Below are 20,011 nucleotides of genomic sequence, written 5' to 3' on the forward strand. Positions count from 1 at the left end.
TGGAACTAAGCACAAAGCAGAATCTCGGTGATTTCGTTATTGCCCTGCCAGCCTTCAAATGTGGCTTTTGCACCGCAGACTCGCCTATGCTGTCAAACCTTCTTAAATACACTGTTTTCGGGCTGAGGAGATGACTCAGTGAGGTGCCTGCCACACAGGCATGAGGGTCTGAGTTTGCATTCCCTGCACCTAACAGCCACGTGCCAGGTATGCGTCTGTAACCACAGTGCAGGATGACGGTGGGCTGGAGACAGGCTGGGCTCACTGGCCAAGCGAGCCTGGTAAATCAGTGCGGTTTAGGTTCAGTGAGAGACCCTGTCTCAAAAGATAAGTTGGAAGCTGGCATGGTGGCACACACCATCATTACTCTTGGCACTCAGGAGGCAGAGACAGGTGGACCTCTGTGAGTTCAAGGCCAGCCTGGTCTACATAGTAAGTTCAAGGACAGCCTGAGCTACACAGTGAGATCTTGTCTGAGAAAACAAAAGGTAAGCTATACAGAGATAGAGGAAGACCTCAATGTCAACTAACTGATTCCCCCCCCCCCCCCCTTGCTTGCTTACTCGATCTTGCTGTGTAGCCCAGGGTAGTCCAGAGCTCACTAGATGTCTCAGGCTGATTGGGACTTTGATCCTCCTGCTTCAGCCTCTGGTTTCACTTCTTTAAAAATTCAGCAGAACAGGTAGGTTCTCAATGGTTCAAGTACTATCTATAATTCTTATTTATACACTATCCTTTGGAGGATTTTCAAAATTTTTATGCAAATTAAGCAATGTAAGAACAAGTCAAGTCGAGGGTTTGGGGACATATTTTTACACACAGAGTGTGAAAACTGTATCTTTATTGTTTACAGCAGTGTTGGAGGCAGAGGAATTCTGACTGCTGTCATGCTCATCACTTGTCCCAGGCCTGTCTTTCCTATTTGCATCTTCCTTCAGATATCACTGATGTGGCTTGGGGGTTTTGAAAATATCATTTTTTTCAATTGAGAATCTGACAGATATTAAAATACGATGATCTCACTAATGAGCTAAAAGGAGACCAGAATTTCTGAAATACTTGTGGTAATTTTTAAAAATCTGAGGTTTTGATTTTTAAACTCACAGTACCTGGTCAGGGGGAAGGTGTTGGGTTGAGAAAACAGCTGGGATAATTGTGATTGGTGACATTGGTTTGGTCTCATTAGTGTATTTCATCTGTCCATGAATATAGAAGGATCCATGGGTAGTCTAAAATGGTTTTGTATTGTGAGTTTGTGTGGTGTTGCCTCTGAAGAAAGGTGACCTTAGTCTGGCTTTGTTTGGATTTTGTCACAGATTTTTTTGTTATAGTTTTATGCACTGAAGTGTGTGCATAGCAAATATCCTTATACGCCAATGTAGAGAGTGTACTACATTGTAAGAGTCCAATATGATCAACTACTATATGCATACACACCTATAGCAAGATTTTCAGTGCATGGAGATTTAAGGTGCTGAAGGTTCTCGACAAATGATGTAGAACATTGGCTTCATCACACCATAAATGACGAAAGCAAGAAAGGATGTACTGCTGAAAACAACCCAGAACCGCCACCCAGACCCACTTAACAGGCAGCCTGTGTAATGGCTCTGATATTTATGCTTAGTTTTCTTCATGGATGGTTTAATATTTACGATGGATTTTTGATGGTTGCTATGGCTTCCCTGTCTCTAGAACTGACTGTACTTATGTAGGTCAGAGTCTCTGCAGCGTTACCATTTGTAGCAAGATAAATCCTCCAGTGTGGGAAGACTGTCCTGTCCTGTAGGATGCTTAGCAGCATCCCTAAATGCTACCCACCAGAGGGCAGGAGCAACAATCCCACCCCGCAAGTTGTCACACCCAGATGTGACGGCAGTGCCAAATGTCCACTCGGGACCAACCTACTGCCTACAACCTCATCTCCAGCGTGGGGGAAGTACTGGTGTTGGCTCTGAGAAGTAGGGCAGGCTACTGGAGCCTTGGTGTTTGATTTCAGAGGAGGGGTAACACAGCGGCTTGTGAGGGACAGACAAAACAAGAGCCACCACTACCACCAACACAACACAAAAAATACATCAAACAAGCAAAGCAGCAAAATCAAGTGTTATATTTAGTGGGGACTTTACAGAGGGGCCAGTTGCTGTACACATGTCATTTCCCTTTCCTTCAACAATCCAATGATGGCAGGGTGATAGTGGCGCAAGCCTTTAATCTCAGCACTCGGGAGGCAGAGGCAGGAGGATCTCCGTGAGTTCGAGACCAGCCTGGTCTACAAGAGCTAGTTCCAGGATAGGCTCCAAAACCACAGAGAAACCCTGTCTCAAAAAACTAAAAAAAAAAAAAAAAAACAATCCAATGAGGAAGTAGCGTTTTCCAGGTATAAGGGTACAGAAGCCGAAAGGTTACACAGCCCATATTCTGATAACTCACCTCGTAGATGAAATGTGAATCTCTAGTCCCCATCAGCTCCCACGGGAAGCACACTCCACTCCCTGCACAGTGGAGCAGATATCAGACTCTACACCGGAAAGCTGGTTCTTGCCTCTCTGTTAGCTGAAGAAGGAGACCCAGCAAACACAACTAAACAGACGTGCAAATTGGTTACGGTTGGGCTGAACATGTGGGTGTGCTTAACTTGGACTTAATTTAAATAAGCATGTGAAGGTTTACTGAGGGAATACGGGGACCCAGTGACTTCTCTGTCAGTTTAAGTCAGGCATCCAGAAAGGCTTCCGCGAGGCCTGGTGGCGCTCTTGCTCCTGTTTATCGCGATGCATAGCCCTCTCCTCCCAGCTGTGGTGACCAAAACTGCAGCAGACCTCTCTGGTGCTTAAAGCTTGTCTCTCACCCACAGATAAATGAGCCGGGATATGAACATCTGTGATATGCATCGCCCTAATTAACACCAGCATAGTGTTGCATAAGTGATCCAGAAAACATGAATTCCATAAATATCAAATTACTTCAAGAAGCCTGCACTTTTTCAGGTGAAGAATACGGGAGGATGTGGGGCTTAGACGCTGCCTTTTTAGCATGAACTGTGTATGTGTTGAAGAGAAGCATCCTCCTCTTCCTGCATGTTACACGTGGTGGTTGTAACAGGCTATGGGATCAATAGTTGCCAATTGTTTGGTACACTCAGATGAATGGAGCCAGGGAAAAGGGGACAACCTACACAAGAACTGACTGGTACTCTGGTAATATTTACAACAGGGTAGAAGGAAAGTAATTCATGGATTTACGGAGTATCCAAATCTGTGGTTCACTTCAGCGTTTCTGCCTTGGATATACGGTCTTGGTAAATGTGGTCCAAGATGTAACTTTTCTCCATGTTAAATGCTTGGGTTTTGCAAAGCTGGCTGAAACTAGCTTTAGAGTTTAAACAGCAAGGGGACCTCCATGCTCGGCTGGAGCAGCTGTCCTCTGGGGATAAGCTCAGGTTTGCTTTATTTAGGCAGTGTGCTGACTGGTGTATTGTCAACTCGACACATTTGGGAAGAGGGAACCTCATCTGAGAAAAGAGCCTATCAGGTCAGTCCATGGGCAAATCCGTAGTGTGTTTTCTTGATTGTTTGATGGGGATGGCCAGCGTGGTGCTTGGCTCCATCCCCGGGCTGGTGGTCCAGGGTAAGTAAGCAGGTTGAGCCAGCCATGAGGAGCAAGTCAGTGAGTGTCACTCCTCCATGGCCTTTGCCTCGGTTCCTGCCTCCAGGTTCCTGTCCTGATGTTGCTCAGAGATGGAGTGTGACCTGAGCGCTGTAAGCTGAGATTAAACCTTTTCCTCCCCAAGTCACTTTTAAGATAGGCAATAATTGTTTATACTAGCTGACTGCCGGCAATTTCTTACGCTAAGTAGCTTACACTGGGAGAGGTACCTGAACTTTGTGAGGCCGTCACCCAGAGTCTTAAAACTTTCTAGATTTAGGGGTTATTTTAAAAACTGGGATACTTTTATTGTATTTGTGTTCTTAAGAAAAATAAATCAAGAAGGCCTAATGCCATACTTGGCCATTTATGACAAATGCTACATTATCAATGTATTTTTAAAAATGCTCGGAGCCAGAGTGATGTTAAAAGCACATACCTCCACTGGCAGTTGCACACACACATAGTCACACACAACACATGCATAAAAAGATAAAAATAAATCCTAACGAGGCATGGTGGCCCATGTCTTTAATCCCAGAACTAGGAGGCAGAGGCAGGCAGATTTCTGTGAGTCTGAGGCCAGCCTAGTTTACAGAGCAAGTTCTAGGATAACCAGGGCTATACACAGAGAAACTGTCTCAAAAAGCAAACAAAGAGATAAAAAAAAATCTTAAAATAAATATTTTTAAAAAACAAATAGCTTTATATTCATCTCATGTAAAGTTTCTCGGTGGCAGGTTTATAAATTTAAGGGATTATACTTGGCCAAATTTAAATTAAAATGGATTATACACAGGCCCTAGTGTACACAGGATGATATTCCATCACCGTGAACCAGTAGATCTGCCGTACACATGTATACATATATGTGTGTGTATACATATGTATGTATATGTATGTATGTTCACTGTCCTTGATAGGAAGGATGTACAAGTGCACGCTCACGCTTGTGTGCATATACACACACACACCACACACACACACACATAACATATACACACACACACACATACACACCACACACGTCCCTATCCTTGATATAAATGACTTCACATCATCCAACTTTCCTTCTCTCACAAGATAAAATCTTCTGCTGCACAACTATGGATTGCATGCACTATATTCTAGTTTACGTACTTGCTGTAGGAAATCCGATCGCCAGTAGCCTTTAAGTTACCCGCCCACTTAGGCCTGGCCCTTATACTATATATGCCGATGTAAAGCGTGCATCCGGCCTCTTTTCCGGTTCCCCGTTCCAGCAGAGGATTCTGATCTGTGAGTGTACCCCTAAATAAATAACCCTCTATTATATTCAATTCTGAGCTAGTGTGGGATTTCTTTTAAGCGTCCTTCTTCACATACTGACTCAGATATGATGGGTTCTTGGGAGTTAGTACAAAGGAGGAAAATGATGGGAGGAAGACTGTGTTGACTACCCCAGTTCTTAGATCAGTCTTCTAATAACTGAACCTCCATTATTACCATATTTATCTAATTTAGCCATTAATTAGTTCTCACTTCCCCAAGGTCAAAGCTAAGAAGGTCTCCAGGTTAGGTCTTTCAACCAGGAATGAAAACTACAAATTCAGTATAATAAACAGCAAAAGAACAGATGTGTCCAAATATAAGGTAACAGGATGAAAAAAATGCTGGAGAACCTCCTTCAGCCAATGGCCTGTGAGTGGCCCGACCAGGCTGGGCGTGGCCTTGGGTACCCAAAAGGTGCGCACTCAGACACCAGCTCCCTTTCTCCTCTCTTGCTTGGCTACTGGCTTCTGTTCCTGTTCCCCATTCGTGCTGAGCACTGTGATCTGTGAGTCTGCCCCCCAAATAAAGAACCTTTCATTATACTCAATTCTGAGCTAGTGTGGGACTATTTTATTTGTGCTTATTCTCCTACAACTCACCTAAAAGTATTGAAAATAATTTTAATGACAGAAAACTTCAATAAGAAATGATGAAGTGGCCAGGCGGTGGTGGCGCATGCCTTTAATCCCAGCACTCGAGAGGCAGAGGCAGGCGAATCCCTGTGAGTTCGAGATCAGCCTAGTCTATGAGAGCTAGTTCCAGAACAGCTAGGACTGTTACACTGGGAAGGAAAGGAAAGAAACAAAGACAAAAGAAACAAAGAAAGAAAGAAAAAGAAAGAAAGGGAAGGAAGGAAGGAAGGAAGGAAGGAAGGAAGGAAGGAAGGAAGGAAGGAAGGAAGGAAGGAAGGATGAAGAACCTTTGAAATTTACACCCAGTGAATACCCATTGAGCAGGTTCCTAGCAGGCTCAAGGCAGGCACTGGAGCTCCAGGTGCAGATGTGGCCCTTACTCTCCTGGAGCATACTGTCTTCTGGGAGAGACAGACATTACACAGCAGGTAATAAGACGCAGGGTAAAGGCAGAAGAGCAGTCATGGGAGACACAAAGCCAGAGGCCTTACCTGGGTTGGGGGTTTCCTTGATTTCACCTCAATCCTATAGAAATATTTTCTTATACATTTAATAACATTGCAATTGCTACATCTCTGGTTTCCCACGGGGACTGCACTTGGACTTTCATTTCTCACATATGCCCACCCGGGAGTGGTTATACGACTTTAGTATCTTACGCTCCCAATACCCAGTCATGGAAGAGAAGCTAGCCAGAGTGCTGAGACAGGTCCTGAGGCTGCCTGTCATAACTGTGCGGGAACCTGTCACTGGTCCATGGTGAGGAAGTTGAAGCATTTGAAAGGTGAGGAGGCTATGAGGGTAGAGCCTTCATGATTGGAATTAGGGTGCTTAGAAAAGAGGCCTCTGGGAGAATGCCTCCCCTTTCCCTTTCCACCACGAGGATGCAGCAGGAAGGTGCTGTGTCTGAGGCTGAGAACGATTCCGCACAAGACGCTCGTGCTTGTTCTTGAGCAATAAATCTGTTATGAATTATTCAGCCTAATGCATTTTGTTACAGAAGCTTGACTGGACTGAGGCATTTGGCAAGAAAGGAAGTTATAGGATACAGTATGCTTATGCAATAAGAAAAGCCAGAGAAGAGGGAACCAATTCTGAGGGTTCCTCAGGAAGCAGAAGTGTTCTGAGGAGAAATGCCTGCCTTTCTGGGGCACATAAACTCAGAGCTCTAAGAGTAGGCCGTGGGCTTTATAGGAGCTACCAGTTTATTGTTTCTGTTTCCAGACTGTCTCAGCAGGGTGGCAGTTGCTAAGGAGAACTATGAACAGCCCCAGCGGTCCTTTCACATATACTCAAGCATGTATATGTATGTGCATTTGTGTAGGGGGTGTGAGTATGGGACAAATATGGCTGAATGTCCAAGGATGAAATCTTCAGACACACGAACACCAGAGAGCCTGGAATGAGAGGTAGGACAGAACCTCGCACTAGACACGCCTCAGAACTTCACTTATCTGGGATGGCTGGAGGCTGAGAGCAGTGGAGACAAGCCCAGAGTTTCAGGAGGACCAGACTCTTGGAGGGCTCGACTTCAATGAAGAAATGGTCACCAGACTTCATACCCACCAGCCCCAGGAAGCCCACCTCGTGCTGCGGCTGAGTGCAAACTGAATATTCCCATGAGAGATAAAGATCAAGCTTGTGCAAGGATTGCAACAATGGAATTTACCTTAATCACACATGAACAAATCTATAAGCTGAGGGATTACAACAGCTACTTGGTCCTAGGGGTGACACTTCCTGGGGGACATGGTAAAGGTAGATGCAAAATGCTTTGAAGGGATTCTTCAGTAGCCCGGCTGCTAAAAATTCCCTCAGAGAACAAGACCCATTCACAATAAAGGAAATGAATGGGTCACTATGAAGTAGCGTTAACAGACAACGAAACCCTGGGAGTTTTAGCTCAGGTACTTGAGATAACTGAACGGCAATCCTCTTTGGGGAGGCAGAACAGACGGGTGGGGCAAGAAAGGAAGTTGTAGGATATAGTATGCTTATGCAATAAGAAAAGCCAGAGAAGAGGAAACCAATTCTGAGGGTCTAGCCCAGGCTGAGGATGACCAAGAATTCTCATCCTTCTGTAACATCATTAAGAATGTAGAATATTGGCTGGAGAGATGGCTCAGCAGTTAAGAGTATACACTGCTCTTCCAGAGAACCTGAGTTCAGCTCAGGGCACTCACATAGTGTAGATCACAACTACCTGTACACATGCGGCATGCACACACACATGTAAACAAACACAGAAATAAAATAAATCTTAAAAGACCGAAAAATATAAACCATTCATGATTGAAAACATAAGACTATATAAACCTTAAAACAAGAGACTGTGGAAAAAAAAAACCCCAGGCGTATGAACAAGAGCAAACAGACCTCTCAGAAAAGGAAAATAGTGGCTGAACTGAGAAATTTTATGGGTTTAAAAGATCAGATATAACCAAAGAGAATGTGAAGTTATCTGGAGATGAATCTGAGGAAATACCCAACATATAACACAGGACAGTATGCATGAACATCGAAATTCCTTATATGAATTCTATTATGAGCAATTTGGACCTTAGAACATCTTTTAGAAGATGAGGCAGTGACATTGGATATCTGAACTCTTTATGGGAATGGTTCAGGGCTATACTGTGCAGGATGGGAGCCAGCGGGCATGTTGTTACTGAGCACTTACAAAGTGCTTGATTGAGACACACGCTCATCCATGTTCGTTTGCCCCTCCAATCACAAACGCTAGGACATGGAAACCGCCAAAATGCCCAGCCCAACTGCTGCATAAAAGTGTGGTTCCTATATGGAACAGAATTTCACTCAGCTTAAAAAAAAAAAGAAATCATGAAATATGTAGGTAAATAGATGGAATTGGAAGCATGCTGAGGGAAAGATAAATATCACATGAGTTCTCACTCATATGCTGATCATAGTGTCCAATCTTGAGACTTGTGTTTAGTAATTTGGAATACCAGAAGCCAGGCAACTAGAGAGGAACTATTGGTAGGTGTAGGGATATAGTCCCACCCATTGGGGGCGTGTTTGCCTAGGGCTAATGTTTACTGATAAATCTGCCTGGTGTGATCCCAGCAGCCCCTTTTCTCTGCTTTTCCTGTTCTCCGTGGGAACCTGTGGTCCTGTAAGTCTATTTCCCTATTAAAGCTGTATATATTTTTATAATCTGTCTACATTCATTTACTTCGTCACAGGTAGGAAGGGGAAGAGAGACCTTAAGGGAGGGGAGGTCGTAGAACACAGGTGACAGGGAGGAAATAATACAGAGGGGTTTTACGTGTGGAGAGGGATGAGGGGGAGGGCAGAGGAGAGGGTGGAGAAAAGACTAAGTAACAGTAAGGGTGCCTGGAAAATTAGACTCTACCTGTATGGGGAACCTGAGAAGCTGAGGATTTGTCTAAACGACCGTGGGAAGATCCGTCACAAATGTGGACAGCAGACACAAAGGGGAATGGCAGAAGGAAGACATTGTCTGCGGTGGTTTGGCCTTGTCTCTCCCTGCTGAGTGAGTTTATCCTGTGCTGCGGCTGCTATGACGATTCCTTCACTGATATCAAGACCACTGTTCCAGGCTTCCATGGGTGACTTTTAGGCTCTGGGTGAGATTTGGACTGCTGAGTCACTCAGCTTCAAAGACCAAGCAACTTAAGAGTTCTCAGTCTCCCGGGTGTGATTCAGCTGTTGTTATGATTTCAAAGCCAACTTAATAATAAAATCTTTTAATATTTATGCTCATTCTTTTGCTTCTGTTCCTCTAGAGCAGTGGTTCTCAACCTGTGGATCGCAACCCCTTTGGGGGTCAAATGGCCATTTCACAGGGGTTGCCTAAGAGCGTCTGAAAACAGATATTTACATTATGATTCATAACAGGAGCAAAATTACAGTTATAAAGTGGCAATGAAAATAATTTTATGCTTGGGAGTCATTACAACATGAAGGTTGAATGTTGAAAGTTTGCAGCATTAGGAAGGTTGAGAACCGGTGCGCTAGACAAAACTGGTTAATATACATTGTCCTTGATTTGTTGGCCAGGGGTGTCCTGGAGCCTCCCAAACCTAATCAGGTTATCATCATTGCTCTTGGTTGCACAACAGAACTTGGTGGTAAGACCCTATTGCTGCAAACATCAGACATTTTGGTCATAGATAAGAGATGATGGTACTGACCGGGAAACTCCCTGCTGGTCATCTTTCATAGTACTGGAAAGTGTTATACAAGCTTCTCTCTCTCTCTCTCTCTCTCTCTCTCTCTCTCTCTCTCTCTCTCTCTCTCTCTCTCTCTCTCTCTCTGTGTGTGTGTGTGTGTGTGTGTTACCAAATTTTAACTGTAACCTCTGTGAACTACAATAATGGCCAAGATATACCAGGGGTGCAATAACCACCAAATCCCTGATTGGGTTTAAGGCCTGTTCCACATGAGGAAAAAAAAATCAATGCTGGGTACTCCAAACTCATAGCTGGAGAATTCGTGGGTCCCAGGAGTGAACCCACTGCTAGGAGTTTGGTAAATGGGCGATATCAAACTGCCCCCTAAATTTGTATCTCTGCATCCGTACAGCATGTAGCTCTCAGACCTTGACAGAGAAGTTGCTTTGTGCACTAAAGGATGGTTAATGCAGAAACTCAGCAGACGGAAGTGCAGAGTGTCAGTGGAGCGCTGAGCCACAAATAGGACGTCAGTGTCACCCCCTCCCTGGAAGGCTCAGCCACTGCTGTGGAGGAAAGGATGGAAAGGTTCTAGGCCTAGAGGTGAGGAGGACCAGTCCTGGATAGCACTTCTGGACATAATAACATCCCTGTAATTATGAATTCACATAATCAATAGCTTCCATCCCTGAGAAGCTATTGCTGGTTAGTGGCTTCTTGGGGGAAAAGAGTCAGGTTTTCCAAAAAGGGTGTGACCCCAAGTAGGTCAACAACCGTCTACTGAGTGGCCCTATGCTCAGGAGTACACAGGCTGCACAAATTTGACCCACAGCTCTAAACAAAATGAGGCGAAGCTGAGAAGGTGAGCTGAGGGGTTGGTGGAACTGGAAGGAGTTAAGAGGAGAGTGGAGGGGAATAGTGTTGAAATTATTTGAAATTCTTAAACAATAAACATATATTTTAAAATGGCTGAGGAATTCAAAACAACTGAATTTCTTTTAATTAAAAACAATGTTTGGACCCTGGAGAGATGGCTTAGTGCTTATGAGCACATGTTGCTCTTGCCAAGGATCTGAGTTCGGGTTTCAATATTCATATTCTACTGACTGTAACTTCAGCTTTAGACATCCTCTTCCAGCATCTGTGGCGCGCACACACACACACACACACAACACACACACCTTTTAAAAAGTGTTTTTGTGTTGGGGTAGAACTCAGCGCCTCATATACGCAAGGTAAATGCTCTTTCGCTGAACTCATTTCTAGTCCAAGAACTGACTTTTAAGTGATACTTATTTTTATAATTAGAAACTATAAAATTTACATTTGGTTCAGCAATTGAAAAAATTTAAAAATTTAAATTTAAAGAATGCTTCTAACAACATGGTAGGCCAATTTACTTTGTATGAGATTTCTTTAAAATGAAATTTTAGTTGTTTGAATTGAAACATGTTATCAATGTAAAATACTATGTTTCAAGGTCTTAGGATACAAAAATAAAATACTAAATTTCAAAACTGAATATATGTTTAAATAAAAATTTAGATATGTCAAATAAAATATAAGATTAACTGCCCACTTTAACCTGGAGAAAGTTAAAACTAATGTAAGACTCATATATTTCTGTTGGAATATAATATACACATATATAAAATATTATAATAGAATTTCTTTGTACAGTGCTCTGTACATGAATTTAAAAGTATATCTACAATATAATTCCTGAACCTAAGGCTCAGGGATCTATATGGAAGAGGGGTGGAGATTGATTGTAAGAACCAGAGGCACATGGAATTTGCTGTGAGATTGTGTCTCCTAGGAATGTCAGAATTCTCCAAGAGGTCTGCCTAAACACCAGCTAAACAAGGATGCCAGCAACAGACATGCTAATGTGAAGAGAGAGCCTCAGGACGCTGCAACCTTGGACAAAGAACCACAGGCAACTAAGGAATGCAGCACAGAAGAAAGTCTTCGCTAGGAAAGAACACACCAATAGGTTACCCAGTTCCAAATACTCAGCCCTGAGAATGGAAACACAAGTAACAGCACACAGACTGAACAGGTTGCACTTCTGCATTAGTAACACACGTACACCAATAATTAATAAAAGAGGAGACAATGAATTTGAAAGAGAGCAGGGAGGGGTACACGGAAGGACTTGGAGGGAAGAAAGAGAAGGGATGAATGATAATAGTTATAATCTCCAAAATAATTTTGAAAAGAACATAAATTCTAAAATGTTTAATCTAGGCATGGTGGCACATGCCTTTAACCCCAGCACTAGTCAGGCAGAGGCAGGAGGAGCTCTTGTGAGTTCAAGACCAGCCTGGTCTACAAAACAAACAAACAAACAAATGTTTGAGATTTGAGTTAAACCCCTGAGATTTAAAATGTTGGCAGTAAGAGAGCAGGGAGCTAAAACATGATTTAAAGGCAGCCAAGGCAGGTGTGTGTGCTCATTAGATCTCGTGAGATTGACATAAGCCTAGACACAGCTGGGAAGAGGGATTCTCAACTGAGGAATGGCCTCCATCAGAGTGGCGGGCAGGCGTGTCTGTGGGACAGATTCTTGATTGTGAAGCCAGGTAGGAGGGGCCAAGCCCACTGTGGGCGGTGCCATCCCTGGGACAGGAGAGCCTGAACCCTGTAGGACTAAGGGATGTAGCTGGGCAAGGCTGGGGAGTAAGCCAGTAAGCAGCTGTGGTTCCTGCTTCAGGCTTGTGCCTAGGCTTCAGTTGACCAGAGGCTATAACCTGTCAGGTGGAAACAACCTTTTGTTCCTGAGTTGCTTTAGGCTATGGTGTTTATCACAGCCGCAGAAGGCAGACCAGGACAATGATGCATGCATGTCACTAAAATGAAGCCATTTCAAGACTTTTGGTTGAAAGTTTGCATTTCCTTTTCCTTAAGTTCTGGGTAAAACAAGGAACGTTGCTTCCATGATTACCGAAGTACCTGCACATAAAAGGTGTAATATGAGCATGTGCTCTATGTGCCTACATGCGTACAGGCTATCCAATTTCTTTAACCCAAATAGCCTACATTTTTAAATGTCTGAGATAAATTTGTGATTCTCATTTCAAGGTTCTCCCCATTAGTGCAGTCTTGCTGGAAAATCCTTTGGAGAGCTTTCCTAAAGTTTTTGTCTGAGTTAGAAACAAGAATACTCCAATTTAAGGAAAGGTTCCCAGGAATTTTATGTGTGTCTATATTTTCACCGCAATTCAATCTTCCATTAGTTCATTCTGTTTATTTACCCACCTATCATGTATTTCATGACATGAATTTTGCTCCGATGTGTGACCAATACCGCCTCCTACTCGCCTCCTACCGTCTCCTTTGTACCTGCCTTGTCTATATTATGTCAGCTACTTTATGGCTCACTGCCCGTAAAACTGCCAGTAAAACTATGGCACAACACTGCTTTCAACTGCAGCCTGAGACACTAAAATGTGACCATTATGTATGGCAGCTGTATTCCCCAGGTCTCACGCTGAGATCCACATTTAAGACTGCTGGCAGGATACCGGTGCAGTGTGCGGTGGTGGTGTGCGCCTTTAATCCCAGCACTCAGGAGGCAGAAGCAGGTGGGATCTCTCTTGGTGCGGGAGAATTGTCTGTATTCTGTCAATCATGTTTTAAATAAATGCTGACTGGCCAGGCAGGAAGTATAGGCAGGTCAACCAGACAGGAAGTAGAGGCGGGGCAATGATAACAGGAGTATTCTGGGAAGAAGGAAGCTCTTCTCCTGAGTCCTGCCCAGACCACCGAAGAAGCAGGATGTGACCTACCCAGCTGAAAAAGGTGCTGAGCCATGTGGCTAACATGGATAAGAATAATGGACTAATATGGGTTAGAAGAGCTAATACGAAGCCTGAGCTAATGGGCCAATCAGTTTATATCTAATGTGTAGACTTTCTGTGTGATTTTCTTTGGGGCTTAACGACTGTGGGAACTGGGCAGGACAGAAACCCTGACAACAAGCCAGGCCCCTCATGTTACATCTCTGAGTTCAAGGCCAGTCTGGTCTACAAGAGCTAGTTCCAGGATAGGCTCCAAAGCTACAGAGAAAACCTGTCTTGAAAAACGAAAACCCAAAACCAACCAACCAAACAACAACAACAAAAGACTGCTGATGGGTCTGGCTGGCATTTTACATTCCATTCCGGCACAAGAACTTAATGTGGATCCCTCAACTATCCACTATTGTCTATCACAGCAAGCAACACGATCAAAAGGTACAGTTCAGTCAGTTGATCTTCAAGGAATGTCTGCCATAGGTGCTGGTATTAGGATCTCAATGGCTGTCGCTCAGAGAGTGACATTTCACTGTCAAAATTCCCTTTTTGGCAGTTTATAAACAATTTAAGATTATTGGCCAGCCCCATAATGTGTTTCTCAGGAGTCACTTCCTGCCAGATATGTACATCCCTGTAATCCACGCACTTGGGAGACAGAGGCCGGAGAACTAATTCAAGCACATCCTTGGCTAGACAGTGAGTCTGAGGTCAGCCTGAGGAACATGAGACTCTGTCTCAAAATACACACAAAAATAAAATGTTTCTACCTGGAAAGATCTTGTTTGCCTGAACTTCCTGTCAGTCCAGCCTCTGCTTTAGTGTTTAAATATTAATCCAGTTCAACAATTCTAACGTTCAGGGTGTGACAAAAATCTTGCAGTAAGGATGAGGCAGAAGGCGGGCACTCACAGTGTGCAACAGTGTGTGAACACTCACAGTGTGTAAGCACTCATAGTGTGCAATAGTGTGCGAGCATTTGCAGTGTGCAACAGTGTGTACACACTCAGTGTGCAACACTATGCTTTCAGGTTTTCTATGCTGGGAAAGAACTTGGCCGTCTGTGCACTGTCTGTGTACTCTAATCCCACGTGTCTAAATGCTTCAAGGGTGCTGAGTTGTGTTTGCTCATGTAATTAGAATAAACCATTGACATGTAAACACGCCCACCTGCAATGTCACTCAAGTCTGAAGATGGTCTGACCTGGTGTCTACAGACTTAGGACTAAAAAGGACACAATGGACATTTCAGTAGCACTTTCTATAAAAAGAACGCTTTATTCAAAAATAGGGTCTTTTCAAAAAAGAGAACTCTTATGTACAGTTCCTCGGCTTAGAAACAGTCAACAACACAGTAAGAGAGATGGAGATTCTAAACATGCGGTACTGCAGTCTTCCCCACCACACTTCAGTCATTCGCGTTTTACGGTCGTGGATTCCTTCCTCCCATATGCCACCCTTCCCAGAAAATACAGACATGGTGATGGCTTGGCAGTGCAAAGTTCAGTATTGATTTAAAGAAAACAACATGGTTACTGCCTCTTAAATTGGGGACTTTAGGTATTTTCTTACAGAGTCAATGTTTTTACAAAGATCTGAAAGGAAGTTTAATATTTTCTAACATTCAAAAGTTTTACTGTTTGTATTCACAAACAAAATCAGAGTAATTAAAAAACCAAAACCAAAACGTGACTTCAAAGAAATTGCAAGGCAGTATTTTGGACTATGCCTTCATGCTCAGCCAGAGGGGATTCGCTGGTAGGGTGGTGGAGGAGAGCCCTCGGACCCTGGTTTCTGAGAGCGCAGCCAGGTCCGTACTGACAGTGATCACAGGAAAATCCAAAGCCTTGGCTCATTCACCAGAGTTCCACCTTCAGAGACACCTCACTTTTTTTTCTGCTTTGTCTATACAGTCCTGGCCACCCTGATCAGGAAGAGAGTCAAGGGAGGAACCGTGGGCTGCTTTTTAATTTTACATTGCTTAATAATCAGAGAAATGATGCAGCCAATAAAGGTCACTCATTTACAAGTACAAATATACAACACTGGTCATAAAAATAATGGAACTCAAGAAACCGAAAGCCTCGAACTTGATTCAATGAAAATGATAGGAGCAGTAATTCTGAGTGTTTCCCGTCTTCTTGAGTAATCAAACTGCACCAGTCCTTTCTTTCCTTCCATTTTGGGTGGACTGGTAAGAGCTGGTGCCTGAGTCATTAGCTACGTCATTTCCTCTAGGGTCCCCTATCCAGTAGGCCCCGAAACGGTCCTTTCAGTGATACCTCAGGGATAAATGCAAACTGCCTGCCAAGAGTAACTATCTGTCAAGTGTAGTTAGCTGTCATTCTTCACATAAATAGCATCTGTAAAGAATAAAATGAAGTTGCCAACGGACCTATATGAGGCAAATTTACAATGCTCTTAACAAAAACCATTGGCCAACTTCATAAGGCCATATATGGAAAGATTACCTATAAATCAAATTGTCATCCAACACATTTTAATAATTAAATAGTTAAATATGACACTGGATCAAAAATGATCCCAGACTGTGAAAGGACTAATCCCATTAATCCCACAATTTGATGAGGCCATCCCAGCCACACGTGATGACCTTGGATGTTTCATGGGGGTGCCACACTGCGCCTATGCACACTTTATCATGGGCTTTAAACCGACTGTAGAGTTTTGTGGTCTTCCAGTCCCAAATGTTTAGTTTTCCATTTCCATCTCCTGAGATCACATAGCTGCAACAGAACGAAAACAAATCACAATTATTCACACACCTTAACCTGGTGAAACGGATGGAGAGACAGCGCCCGTGTTTTCACCCTAAGAAATGCGAAGGTACAGAGCTCAGAAGAACAAGCACATGCGCAGTCTGCCGCTGGCCATCTCCAGTCCCTCCCTCTGATAAGCTGCCAGCCTAAGAGCTAGGAAGTTATTTTTCACCAAGGAAACAGGACGAGTGCACAGAACGTGTTTCTCGGGCAGCCGGTAAGCATGTTGGCTACACTGTGCTGCAGTGAACTTTCAACAGTTTCAGCTTCAATATGCTCTGAACACGTCGAAGGCTGAATCAGAAATAGGAATCTGAGGCCTAATTACCAAGCTAAATATAGAAAGTCACAGGATATCTGAATTCCTTCTACCTATATATTTTTAACTAAGAGGAGGAAAATGAATGCAGAAATTTCACTCTTGTGACCTAGAAATATCCAAAAGGTACATTTCTGTTTTCAGTGTAGACAAATTGAAGTCTGTCCAACACTATGATGGGGAATTCTCCTGGTATCCATTCAACCACAGTGACACAGAAAAAGAGAGAGAAAGTCATGGTGACGCAGACAGAATGAATTAGGTAATGGTTAGAGGCATAGGCCTAAGGAGTATCAGAAAACAGACTGATGAAGACCCCACAGAAAAGCCAAAATGTAATTTCCATAGCTTGTTCTTCCCTTTATGACTGCCCTGTCAGTTTGAAAGAGTACCCAGCCCTCGAGCGCTGACACCGGTCCCAGTGGTTTGTGAAGTATTGCTACTGAGCAGCACTGTACCATCCCATCACATGTGAACAGGAAGGCTTAACTTACCTCATGTCCGGCGAGAAGTCGACCTGACAAGCGTAGCCTGCTACCATGTGACCCTTGAAAATTTTCTTCTTATTTAATCTGAATCTGTTCTGGGCTCCAAAAATTAAGATTTGGTTATCCATTGACTGGCATGCAAGCCATTTCCCTGTAAAATGCAGTAAGTGGCATATTTTAGAGGAAGATTTACTATTTTTTAAAGTTTATTTTACATATATTAGCTATCATTACTTTTGTGCTCACGTGCTTTCTAATAGCAGAAAAGCAATTCCTCTGGCACCAGAACAGTGCTCCAGTCAGGCACTGGGCAAGAGGCATTTTTACCTACAGCACTGGACCCCACTCCTGTGCTCCCATTGTCTCGGAGAACTCCTCACATGGAGCTTTGACTGCTTAAAAACAAGGAAACAATTCCAGAGCTTGGTGCCAATAGAACTAAGTTACTAATAAAACATGCTACGCGGAATTATTTTATAATAACTCCAGACAACAGAACTACAGAATAGAATAGATCTATGGGAAGCATCAAGTCAAAGAGGATTAGCAAGACCGCAGCGACTGTTTCTCAGAGGGTGTGCTGCCTTATCTACCCTGGAGTCTGGAGCCCCAGGCCCTAAATACCGTTTCCCAGCATCTTAGACACTTGTAAGGATTACCCAGGGGACAGTCCCAGCACTGCCTATGTGAGGGGAAGGCTTGTCCAAGTCTGGAATCCTAACGACAAAGGTAGATATGGGGACTAACAAAGTGCTATGTAGGGCTTGTTGTGTCTCTAAGAATGACAGGGTTCTTGCCAACCGTCACTACAGAGGGACAGACAGAGGGGCGGGTTCTTCCTGTCTTGGGTCTGCCCCCAGAACAACTCTGAAAAAGCTCACTTTACATCCTCATCAGAGCCTGACAGTATCAGTACGCCTGAGCACAATTACCTGCTACTTAAAAGACAATGGATTATCCAATAGGAAACTGTATTGATTTTTTTGTTTTGTTTTGCTGAAGAAAATCTTTTGGAGATGCAGCTTTCCCTCCCACAATCCCCTGTACCCTTTCTTTCCAACTTGGGCCCTGCAAAATGGTTCCCATGAAGAGGGGTGGAGAGAAGGGCCTCTGCCATCAATAAGAATCCATCATTAGGGCTGGAGAGACGACTCGGTGGTCAAGAGCACTGCATGCTAAAGGCCCCAGTTCATTTCCCAGCACCCACATGGCAGCTCAGAGCTGTCTGCAATTCCAGTTTCAGGGGATCTGACAGACATCCTCACACATTCATACGTGCAGACAAAACACTAATACACACACACACATATACACACACGAATACGAACACACACACACAAACACACACGAACACACCATCAACACCCCCAAGTGCATCCATGCAGTGAGTGGGCTGCATCAAGTGTGACCCCTGGGCAGTCAAACAAAGACAGAAACTTGCCATGAAGGAGACGGGGCTCCAGATGTGAGCCCTGATAGACACCAGCTCAACAAGGCCGTCTGAGCCAGTGGGATGAAGTTCACTATCATATCTGCGCATGTTTATCCAGAGTGGAATAAGGACAAGGGCTCAGACAAGCTCTCCACTGTGATAACCTATTCCTGCTACCCCAGTCAAACCCTAAAGGAAATGAGCATGAGAACTAACCCTGAGAGTCAAATAGGGCTGTAAAACTGCTTTAAAAGCCCTAGTATAGGAAAATCACTAAAATGTTCTCATTTTGAAGAATCAGACCAAAATTTCCTATTCCCTTGAAAGAAAAGTTCTTATTAAATGATTTATTGAACCTGATTTGTGTTGGAAGAAAAATTATTAAAAACTAACAAACAAAAAACAACTGTCAGAAATCCTTAATGTTAACTGTAAATCACTGACTCTTTTATTTTTTCAAAATAAGAGAGTGGGTGAGGTGATTCACATATGAAAACCAGTAATTACTCCTGCTACTGAAAAAGGTTTCCTTACACAAGTACGGCAACATCCTGATTCCCTGCACGGAGTTCTCCAGTTCCTATGAATCCAGCAATTACTCCGTGTCTTAGAACTCATTTTAGAACACATTCTGTGTTCCAACTCACCATTTGGAGACAAAGTCACTGCAGGCATCGAGTGCATGCTGGGCTCTGCTATGTACTTAAAATCCACAGGGATATCCCTAAAAATTGAAAATAGCATACATGTTAGAATGAGTAATTCACCAAAGCACATTTAGAAGAATTACCCAAATGTACCTAAATACAAGCAACTTGCTTTTCATTGAACTTCCAGGATGGAGTTTATTATTAAAAAGCTTTTATTTTACAAATGACTTTCCATGAAAATTATAATGGTGTCAGTAGTTCTAGTTTCTAGTTATGAGACCTTTAGCCCTTATTACTAAATATCCCTTAATGATGAACTCATCTTAAAAGGTACCACGGGAGGCAGAAGAGGGTGTCTGAGCAAGCCTATGAGGAGCGCTTCCATCTGCCAGCTGACCTCACCTCATTACCTCGTGAGCAGGTGGAGTGGGTGTGGAGGACAGACAGAGCTGTAGGGACCCGTGTGCTACCTTCATCCGCCCAGAAAAATGACCCAGGCTGCAGAGATTAAGTGCTTGGTACCAATCCTCTTTTCAGCTTACACGTAAAGTATTTCTAAAGTGTACAGTCCAGGACAAAAAGCAGAATACAGAACAGTGAAAACCTCATCTGATAAAAATGTCTCAATATAAAACAAAATTCTGAAGTATTCACTTAAATTGAGAACCAAATTGTACTAAGTACCTTTTCGTTTTCATTATTTTTTTATAATAAAAATTACTTGGAAATTCTGAAAGGGGTTTGGACATGGCTGTTCTCTCTGCGTGCAGAGTAAACCGACTGGGACCTGGAATCTG

At 43.4% G+C, this 20,011-nt stretch overlaps 1 protein-coding gene across 2 annotated transcripts in view; it reads right to left on the bottom strand.

The window, feature by feature from the left end:
• Positions 1 to 14,797: 14,797 nt before the first annotated feature.
• Positions 14,798 to 20,011, bottom strand: part of Cdc40 (cell division cycle 40) — a 49,970-nt gene continuing 44,756 nt past the window's right edge. For both annotated transcript variants that reach the window (XM_057762187.1, XM_057762186.1), the window contains 3 exons: positions 19,212 to 19,288; positions 17,139 to 17,283; positions 14,798 to 16,292 (listed from right to left, as the gene is read on the bottom strand). In XM_057762187.1, coding sequence (XP_057618170.1) covers positions 16,115 to 16,292; positions 17,139 to 17,283; positions 19,212 to 19,288 — 400 coding nt within the window. In that variant the 3' untranslated portion in view covers positions 14,798 to 16,114. The remainder of the gene's footprint in view (positions 16,293 to 17,138; positions 17,284 to 19,211; positions 19,289 to 20,011) is intronic.

This window comes from Chionomys nivalis, chromosome 2, assembly GCF_950005125.1.
Source record: "Chionomys nivalis chromosome 2, mChiNiv1.1, whole genome shotgun sequence".
Classification (NCBI taxonomy): Eukaryota; Metazoa; Chordata; class Mammalia; order Rodentia; family Cricetidae; genus Chionomys; species Chionomys nivalis.